Source organism: Pantherophis guttatus, chromosome 2 (assembly GCF_059756535.1).
Source record: "Pantherophis guttatus breed Tessera chromosome 2, ASM5975653v1, whole genome shotgun sequence".
Classification (NCBI taxonomy): Eukaryota; Metazoa; Chordata; class Lepidosauria; order Squamata; family Colubridae; genus Pantherophis; species Pantherophis guttatus.
The window spans coordinates 135936251-135946720 of record NC_142064.1 but is presented as its reverse complement, the minus strand read 5'-3'; the positions used below and the strand labels follow the sequence as shown (position 1 = coordinate 135946720).

Genomic DNA, 10470 nt, shown 5'->3' with positions numbered 1-10470 from the left:
AGTGATCTATCTTTTGCCAGCTATAATTCTTTTTGTAAACCTTTCTTGGAGAACATCCCATTCTCTTTATTTCAGATGACATCAAACCAGTAAAATTCTATAGATTAAACCAGCAAGAAGCAGAAGCTGAACCATTATTCCTTCACCGGGGACCAGTTATCCTTGGTATAACCAGTTGAAGGTGTCATTATGAGACCAGAGATTTGACCAGAACAGTCTAGTCTAGTGGCTTTGATCTTTACAGGTCTCTCTGCAATGTTTCATGGTGATAAGGCACAGAACAGCAGATTAGAACTGATGTCTAACCATGACTAGTGTACAAAAGTCGAACTTAATCCACATCTTTATATCAATTACCATTTATTAATTATAATCAGATCAGCTTTGGGCCATGCATTTTTTAAGAGGGAGGCAATCCCTTTCCCTGATTTGGCACGTTCAGACTGGTAAGACAGAAAATATGATCAACATTTTGTTTTGACTGAGTAGAAAAACAAGCAGTGGTGAAGAACTTGCTAATTTTGTAAAGTTGAATTGCCAAGATCCACCCCAGAGCTTCAGGTATCTGGTAAGCATTCAGGAAAGCTTGAAGTGAGGCCCACGGTATCTCATTGCTTAGTTTTGGGTGGGAGATCCAGATCGCCTTTCCAAAAAGAATGTAAATAAATATCCAATTAAGGTTCCAGCAGAAGTTCTTCTTCCCATGTCAGTTAATACAGAATAACAGTCCATAGTATAGTATTTTCCAAACCTAGGTAAATTACCCAAATTTAGGTAAAAGTAGTTTTTGTTTGGGTAGCAATACATAAACCCACAGCAAGAACATTTAAATTGATTTAAAAGTGTTTTACCTACATTTGGGAAAAACGACTTTCTGTTTAAAAAAATGTAGGTAATGAAATAAAAAGTTTGAGAAGCACTGCCATAACATCTAGATTTCAGGAACAAGAAATTATGAGACACAACTGGCAAAATAATTCATAGAAGATATGAAGCCTTTCTTACCAATATAAGGCACCAGGTTTCAAATGTGCATTACTATTACTATCAAGAGCACCATGTATTTTTTATAACACCAGCTGGGACCAATTAATTTTTTTCAAAAGCGCACAAATGTCATCCTGTGTCAGTTGGTTGTCTACTAATCCAAAAAAAGAAGTTTAATTTTACTACCCTCAACAAAATATTTAATAGTTGTTTTCCCCTTAAATTCTTTTAGCCACTTCATAAGGGTTGGCAGATATTCTCCCCTATATATCATAGTAATTAAGTAAAGCTAAATAGAGAGTTACATATTATGTAAATGCAAAGGACCAGATAGAAATCAGGTTAACTTCTCACATAAACTATAACTAATTTTGCCTACTATACATATAATCTACTACCCCTTCAAGAACTTTCAAGAAATTTTCATTTTATGGAGGCCAATGTTTAATGTTTCTTCTCCATTTTGGATGGAGAATAAATACTTTGAAATACAAATCTATGGAGATTCTCATTCATCTAGAACTTGAAGAAGCTCCTTAGATGAAAAGCAAAATGTTTTCAAGGGGAAAAAAAAACCAAGAAAGTCAGTTGCTTTTTGGAAAAGCACCTTTGGGTCTTTGAGATACAGTTCATCTTTAGAGGTCAGATTTTTAGAAGGTAATGAAATCCCAACTATGGAAAATGCAAAAAGGAGTGTGGCAGAGACAGACTAGATTAGATTCGGGATCCCAGATGCAATCATATCAATCGAGAATAGATTAGCTCAGAAATTGGTCTAAATTTACTCCCATTAAGTGCAATGAAGAGACAATTTAAATGAAAAACACAGGAAGAGCACTCTTACATTTACCCTTCCTGCTCTCCTGAGCCACTTTTAGTCAGGCTTTAGGATTTATTGGCATGCTGACTTTGGAACACCGTAATTTGAATTTAGGATTGCTCAGTTTAGATGCTTCCAGATAAACACTTCTACCGTGTTTCCCTGAAAATAAGACCCATCTTATATTTTTTTTGAACCCTGAAATAAGCGCCTGGCCTTATTGCCATGCGCTCAAAAGCCCAATTGGGCTTATTATCAGGGGATGTCTTATTTTGGGAGAAACAGGGTATATAATACCAATCCTATGCTGGTAGAAAAAAAAGACAGAAAAATGACAGAGAACTGTATGATGATTACAAATGTAAGGCAATGTCTGGAAATTCCGTGAAGGAGCATAGATTTTGTATATTAAAAATCTAATCTTTAAATAGGGTCAACATTCAGTTAAAATTAAAACATTTAAATCAGATTCATCTCAGTGGGGTGTTATGTATGCATAGAGGTGCATCAGGTTCCTATTTGGATTTAAACATCTTTCTAGGAAATATGAATGACATCATTGTGTGGCACAATTATGTCATTGGCCATACAAGTACAAGATGGAAATGATATAATTTTCCACCAACAAAAGTAGTATAGTATTGTGTAATCCCTAATATTCTTTTGAGGTACTATTTTTTTGAACAACTGAGACCAAGTCTAAAATAAAAGACTAAAAAATACATCACAGGAATTGATTACAATACTTGCATTTCATCTGAAATGTCTGTAGTTTATTTAACTAGCAATATGCAACACCCAATGAAATACAAAGAGAACAAATACCATTTCTAAGAGTGACACAAAACTGTTCTTTGTATGACAAATTTAGGAATGAGTCTCATTTTTGATCTATGTTTCCTTAATAATATGCTTACTTGTTCTATCATGCTTCCTCTTTTGTTTACTTTTTAAACCTTCTCCACCCACAAATATGTAATCTTTCTAATGAAGTCAGACTGCCTTAAAAATATACTCCACTTGTAAATCTGAGGGATGGCTTAAGATGAACAACTCTCTGGCAAAAATGAATATTTTCAGTTCTTATTAGGAATTGTGAACACTGAATTATTCAAGCATCTTTAACTGCAGCCTAATTTAATCCAAATGATTAAATACATTAGTATCCCCACACTTCGTCTAAGCATAGATAGAAATAATTTTGTATATTATTGTATGTATATACATTTTGTATATTATTGTATGTATAATTTTGCAGCTTAATCAAGCAGCTTTGATTAGACAGGCCAGACAGAAAAGTGCTTGGAATCTGTCTCAGTATTCAAACTGCCTGAAACTAAATGACCTGAGCATGCAAAATCTTTAATTGGCATTTTACAATAGAAACGAGCAGTACAGTCACTGTAGAAGAAGCAGGGCCTGAATGTTTTGACATGTTCAACTCTCAAAGGCTTCCTGCTCTTGACTGATCTTGAGGTTCAGCCAAGATAGTGTCTTTGTTCAAGCCTGTTGTTCGCTATTAAGGCTGAGGAAACCTCCTCTTAACTTCCTCTCCTCGGGAAGCAAGTAGATGGAGGCAAGGGAATAATTTTGGTTTGGGCTTTTTTTTTTCTTCTTCCTCCCTCTTTTCCTATAAGTGTCTCCGCATATGTGCTCACCTCATAAACAAAACTACAAAAGGCAGGAGAGGAAAGAGGGAGAGACAAAGCCAACAGGTTGATCTGGATTACATCAACAGTCACACCCTCCTGACTTTATGAACATAGGAGAACAGGTGTTTGCAATTCATTAGCTAAACTGAGCTCAGCAGAGGCAGGAATTAATCTACGCTGCTGTTCCCCAACCTGCTACTTCTCTCTCTCGGTAGCTGACCTAGTGCTTCTTTGCTTTCCCTCATCGTAAGGATGACAAGTCATTCTGGGAACTTCAGTACCAGCTCCCTTACTTCTCCCAACGCCTCTTATAGCTGGAGAAGAGAGTGTTCTCCTTCGCATTCTCCTCATTCTCTAAGGGATGGGGCCTGCAGCAGTCCTACCATGGGAGAAGCCAGCAAGAAAAGCTTCAGTTCCTCCAGCCTCACAGGACATGGCTACTATCATACATACCCAAGAGTGTCTTTCAACGAAGATCTCTTGACGCCACTCCACCTGGATGTTGACCCAGCTCTCCAGGAGATAAAGACGAAGGAGAAAGATGATATCAGAATGCTCAATAACCAATTTGCTGCCTTAATTGGGAAGGTAAGATGAAGTTCCTCCTTATCTTGAGCAGAGGATAGCCTTGAAATGATGTGGCATGATGTGGCACATGATGTGGCACACAATGATGTGAAATGGGAGGCTAACTCAACTGACAGATTTAGAGCATCATAAGAGGATGGTGGTAGGGATGATGCTGAGGATGACAAGGATGAGGATGATATTCAGAGTTGTATTTCTATAAATAAGTTGCTGTTTAATTTCCTATTTGAGGAGCCAAATTGTCAGTAGCCAGATTTAATTTAGCCCAAAAAGTACCAACATTGTTTTCCAGATAATAGAAGAACATGGGCTGCTTCTTAGCAACAGTCATATTTATTCAGATATACCACCCCTGGGTAATTGTCTGGCTTTTGACGGGAAACCTCTGTGGATGATGGGAAGGGGAGATTAGCCTTCCATTCGTTGAAATTTAAGAAAAAAAATGTGGTTGCCAGCTCAGAAAACTGAAAGCATACACAGTACTCTGAAAATATCAAACGATGTTTGTGAAAATAAGCATAATCTTGCAAGTGTCTGTAATTTTTAAATTTTATGCACATGTTCCTCTACCTGAACAGTATAGAAGAGAGGTACAATGAAATTGCATGTTTACAATCAAATTTGAACAGATATATTCAAAATGCAGACAAGAAGAAAAATTATTGTCATTGGCTTTGATTTTCACTACTGACACTTTTATATTGTTTATACTATTATGTTTTCACACAGCACTCAAAATAGTAATGGTTGGCTCATTTTCTCAAGCATCCCTCTGGGAAGTAGTAACAACATTGAGGGTATCCATTTACTGAGCAGCTACTGTCTCAGCACAATGTCAATTTAAGATGTTTTATTTTACCAGCTAAACTGTCATGACTTCTCCAATGAATTCTGGGAAATGTAGTTTGTTGAAAATGCTAATACAGTACTACAGCATCACAGTTCTGATACTAGCTCATAAGGATGCAGCTTTTATGCATTTAGCTAAATACTACTGTGAAAGTGTTAAGGCCGATAGCTGTCATGTTACTGGGAATAAACTGGTTTCCTTTCATATTCCTAATTATTTGTACTACAGCTGGCCTTGTTTTGGCCTAGGGCTTATGAAAACTTTGCTGGATCTAACTTTGTACTATTTGAAAATAGCAGGGGTGCAACTTATATTTAAATCCTGGTGTAGCATCATTCCATTGAACATCACTATATGAAAGTTAAATGGATTTCCTTATTATAAACTGCTGATGAGGAAGATGCAGAACATGCAGAATAACATTATAGCCGATTGTGGAAGGACTCCAAATAAATAAGGTGATTTACAGTAATAATAGCATTCTAGAATATGCCACACCAGATTGGAGTGAGCTGTCATGTTTCCAAACTATCCCTAATGGAAAAGTTCTCATATCTAATACATCACAAATTTTTACCAAAGTTCATTCGTAGATGCTCTAGTTTTCTACAAGGAGGGAATTATTTTTGAGGGAGATCATTAAAAAAATATGCCTACCTGCCCAAAATTGATGCCTACAGTCCAACATTCCCTATTGTTATTTTTCTGAAGTGTATATTCTGCAATTTTGCAAAATCAATGAAAATGAAAAATACAATCATAAAAATAAACAACAGATTGCAGATTAAATAAAGGCAATAGTAAAATAATTCTATTAAAAAGAGGATCCCTACTCATAAAAGCAAACTGATGGTATCTAAGGCAAGGAGAACATAATGCTTTAATATGATGACAAAAGGAAGTAGTGGAAGCCCCTACAAACAGTTCTACAGTGTAACAGCCACCTCTGGGAAAGCCCTACTGTCCATGTCAAAAGGTGGCATGAACTGGAGTGATCCCTCTTAATCATTCTTAAGAGGCAAGTTTAGGTAGGAAAAAGAAGCTTTTCAAATATCAAAAGTGTGGGCTGAGTAGGGCTTTAGAGGCCTTTAAACACAAACTTGGCAGGACTTGAGCTTTTCAAAATACTATCGCCTTAGTCTTTCATATAATTTCCTAGAGGACTGGCCTACAAAATGTAGTTTGACAACATCTTTTTCAAAGACCCCCTAAAGTACCGGTAGGCAAGGCTAAGATTTTCAACTTTTTGAGTGCCCCTACATGCATGTTTTTATTTTTTGGTATTGGGATGTTAAGGGTCAAAATATTTTCCTTCTGTCTTGCGCAAGCTTAAGGACTTATTTTAAAATCTCCCAAATTGCCTACCCTGTCTCAGATCTTGGGCCACCCACTGTACACATCTTAGGCTAGCTCTTGAGATGTAATAAGTGCAATGGCTCTAAAGCTTGGTCATTGGTGGGAATGATGTTACTTCTCAGAAAGGAACCATGTCTTCATAAAGCAGCAAGGTTATATCTCTGCTTTATTTAAAAAGGAAAAAAATAATGATTTATTAGTAACTTTTGAGGACAGAGATGTAATGTTATGAGCTCAGAGGATTCATGCCAGCTTTTACCTTGTTCCTTACAGATTCCAGTGTCTAAAATAATACTGATAAAATAACAGAAATGTATCAGTAAGAATATAACAGGGCCTCATCTGGCTTGCAAAGACTTATTTGGAAAACACCTATTTTGTTCAACAGATAAGTGAGCCTATCATCCAAAAGCCCATTCAAGTTTTACAGAATTAGGAGCCTTTAGAAATTGAAGGAAAAAAAGGAAACTGCAATGAGCTTAGTTTTTTTTTTTCTCTCTCTCTCTCTTCTCTCTCTTACCGGCAAGTTGTTTATGTACTGAATCCATAGTGAACGTAGAAGATTGTTTTCAAAGAAAAATAGTTTTAGCTCTTCAAGGCAGGTTACTGCAAAGCCCTCATGCTCTGCACACAGATGTTAATCTAAAGTATTGCTTCACTAACATAGGCTGGAAATGCCAGTCTTCAAAACTCACACATACAATATGTACATTCACACACATCTCAGAATGATCTCTGTACTTTAATGTTAAGAAGCTCTATTTATTTCTCAGTTACATGAATGCCATTCTTGTGTTTAAAACATACATACAGACAAATAAGCAGGCATGGCCTCCAGACAGTGCCTTAAAATGAGATCCGAGATTGAGCTTTGGAAATGCTAAGAAGCATTTAGGAAACCGACCTATAGACATTTTAAGTACATTCTTTGCCTGAATGAAAAACACATTAGGAGCCAATGTATTATCGCAGCACAATGTGGAATTCTTTTAATACTTTCTATGGAAAATTAATGTTTTTCAGTGGTGACACATAATGATGAATGATTTCCTTAAAAAAAAAAACAATTTAACCACTACTATAAATATTGCCTGGAATTTACAAGGGAATGTATCAGGGGTGGGCTCTACTTACCTTTACTACCAGTTCTCAATGGGAGTGTGTGTGCAGTTGCTTTGCTTGCACGCATGTGCACACTTCTGCGCATGCACAGATCACCTGTGATGACGTTGGGGCAGGTGGGTGGAGCCTCCTGCTGGTTTTACTACCAGTACTATAGAACCAGACCGAACTGGGAGCAACCCACCACTGGAATGTATGGTTTAAAGTATTTCCTCCATTTATTTAAGGACAGAAGGAACAGCAAGCCTGGCCATCAGTCTCTACAACCTTTCCCCAAATCCTCTGAAACATATGTGTTTGTTTAACAGGTATACAGTACCAGTATTCCTCAATAGAAATATCTGCATGGAAAGTAGTCACTATGAGTAGCAAAAACATTTGTCTAATAGTTAATAGAGGACTGGGCTTAAACCTAGAAGCCAGATGATGTAATATGAAGCCAAGGACTGGGATGATGGCTAATTTAAATCCTGTATCTTTCCAGCAGCCATAAGAATGGGTGATGTTATGTAATTGTGCTTACCATTTCTCTAGTCACTCTAGCTTTCTCTCTAGAAGTCAGTTCATATAATTTCTTGTGCAATGTGTATTGAATGGAAACAAAAAAATCAACAGGGCACCGATAGAGTAGATAGCCATTTCTATCATTGCAGAAGCATTTTTATTTTACTTGTAATCAGATAGGCAGTGATCATTCCTGTGATCAGTCCATCTTTGCTATGGCTTCTACATGTAGTAAACGAATGTCCAAGCCAAATATCAAAGAGTGAAATGGCAATGATCATATGGCAGTGACAAGGGTAATCTTGCCTAACTTCAGTTCTCTATGTTAAAGTCACTTATTACAGTCAACCTTTAATATGGTGGTAACAAGGAGTGATATAATCATAAATCATTTTGCAAATTTAAAAATGCCATAGAATCTATTCGCAACATTTCCAAAGAATGCCACAATGCTATGGATTGTTTTGGATTTTGAGCGCTGTTTGCCATCAAAATCTGTCTCTGCTATAGTCAATGTCATTCTGAGCTTCGTGGTTAAACCAGCTCTACATATATTGAAAAGCTTTCCTCTTCTCTGATTGGATACCAGTAGGCAACTTTAAGATCCCATTAATTGTTTTAAGGAGTTTTCCTGCTTTATATGTGGAATCCTGGTGCAATCCTACATTTCTCGAGTCACAGAATGAAGTCTGAGGTTACGCTCAATCTTGATTTGTCAACATTAATTGGAACCCAAATGGAAGTTCTAGAAAATATTATTCTCCAAAACACTGGAGTATATGGGTAATAGCATATGGCTTAGTGATTTAGCATTGGCCAGAAAACCGCATAATGTTCTATTTGCTGATCAGTGGCTTCTTTATAACCTAACTTCAACATTTTAAATAAACACCGGTAATGTTTTCATGGCTGGATATTGATTATTATACCCAAGCCATAAGGCTAACCATTAGCTGTATTGCAAGTCTGGGCAAGAATTACTTTAACATTGCTTTCAGATAAGGGTCTTAATTTGCCACCACACCAGGGGTGGATTCTACTTACCTTTACTACCAGTTCGCAACGGGACCGCATGCGCAAAAGCATTCTGATGACGTCGGGGTCGGTGGGTGGAGCCTCCTGCTGGTTTTACTACTGGTTCTATAGAACCAGTGCAAACTGGGGGGTAACCCACCACTGCACCACACTACCTCGGTGCATGGAATTTTGTAGACTACAATTTGCAACTCTCCTTGTTTTCTCGGTACTACTTCTTTTTTTCCATTTAAAAAAAAGAAGAGGACCCTGCCCGCATCCTATGAGGAGAGAAGAGTTACACATACCCTTCTAACTAGAAGGATAAATCAATATCTGGAAGCATTCTGCTCAGACATTAAATTCAGTTGGAGCTATAGGCTTTTAAGATGTCTGCTTCTCTTTTTCTTTACTCAAATACATGTAGTTCTTGGAGGTATCTCAAATTCTTCCAGATTACAGTCCTTCGAGTGCATGGTTTAGGGCATTGCCAATCAAAATGCAGTGCATAAGCATACCTTTTTTTTTTTTTTTTGCTTTTGCTTTTGCAGATTTTATTCCAAAGAGAAAATGATGGTCTCTTAAGCATCTATAAATTTGGTCAATGAGCCAGTGCAGTTTTACAATAGATGCCTCATCTGGAAGCCTCCTGTTTGGGAAATGTTACTGAGCAGTGCTTTTTCCTATAATTGCCCAACAGGGTAACATTTTTGTTCTCTAGGTTGAATATAATAAAACAGGGGTCTCCAACCTTGGCAACTTTAAGACTTGTGGACTTCAACTCCCAGAACTTGTGAAAGTTGAAGTCCACAAGTCTTAAAGTTGCCAAGGTTGGAGACCCCTGGTCTAGAAGACTTCTGCACCAAACAGGGAAGAGGAGTAGAGAGTTATAAAGCCTTCCAACTCATACATTCCCTAGTCCCATGATTCTTTACTCAAAGGTTCTACTTAATCTGAATCTACAGTAATACATGCTTATGAAGTTTTAACTAAAACAGGCAATAACGTGATAGTGGCAGAAGATCTCTTCAAAAGAAGTCTACAAATATAACACTGACTTTCTGTATTTCTGTTTGCTCTGGCTGTCAATTCCTCTGCACTATCCCCTCATTGCAAGTGACTTCTGTGAGAGCTGGGGTTTCTTTCATTTGCACAAAGGTTGGAAATCACACACATACACAAAAACTGGTCTCTCTAGCTGTTTCTTCATTTTATCAAACAAGTGTGAGTCAGAGAAAATTCTACCTCTCCCAAACCCTCCAGCAGTTGTGAAAAGCTTGGAAGGAGACAGGTCTTTCTGCCTTTTCATGAAATCTTTGACAACATAATCGACTGTGAGAGTAATTCTTGTTATTTTTTATTTGGGGCATGTGACTACAATCTTCATATCTCTATTGTGACATTTGTAGAAGAGAGTTTCTTTTTTTTTAAAAAAAAAAGCAAACACAAAAAGCTAATCCAAACTTTGGCACAAAACCTAAGTAAGAAAGGTGTAGGATGGTTTAAATGGAAAACCCAAAAGATGCTGGGCAGCTATTTTAGCTTTTCTTCCTTACTAGATTATCTGTGATAAGATG

At 37.1% G+C, this 10470-nt stretch overlaps 1 protein-coding gene across 1 annotated transcript in view; it reads left to right on the top strand.

Moving 5' to 3' along the window:
* The first annotated feature begins 3493 nt into the window (after positions 1 to 3493).
* Positions 3494 to 10470, top strand: part of LOC117662705 (uncharacterized) — a 51599-nt gene continuing 44622 nt past the window's right edge. The window contains exon 1 of the mRNA XM_034412244.3: positions 3494 to 4047. Within this exon, the coding sequence (XP_034268135.2) occupies positions 3712 to 4047 (336 nt within the window). The 5' untranslated portion in view covers positions 3494 to 3711. The remainder of the gene's footprint in view (positions 4048 to 10470) is intronic.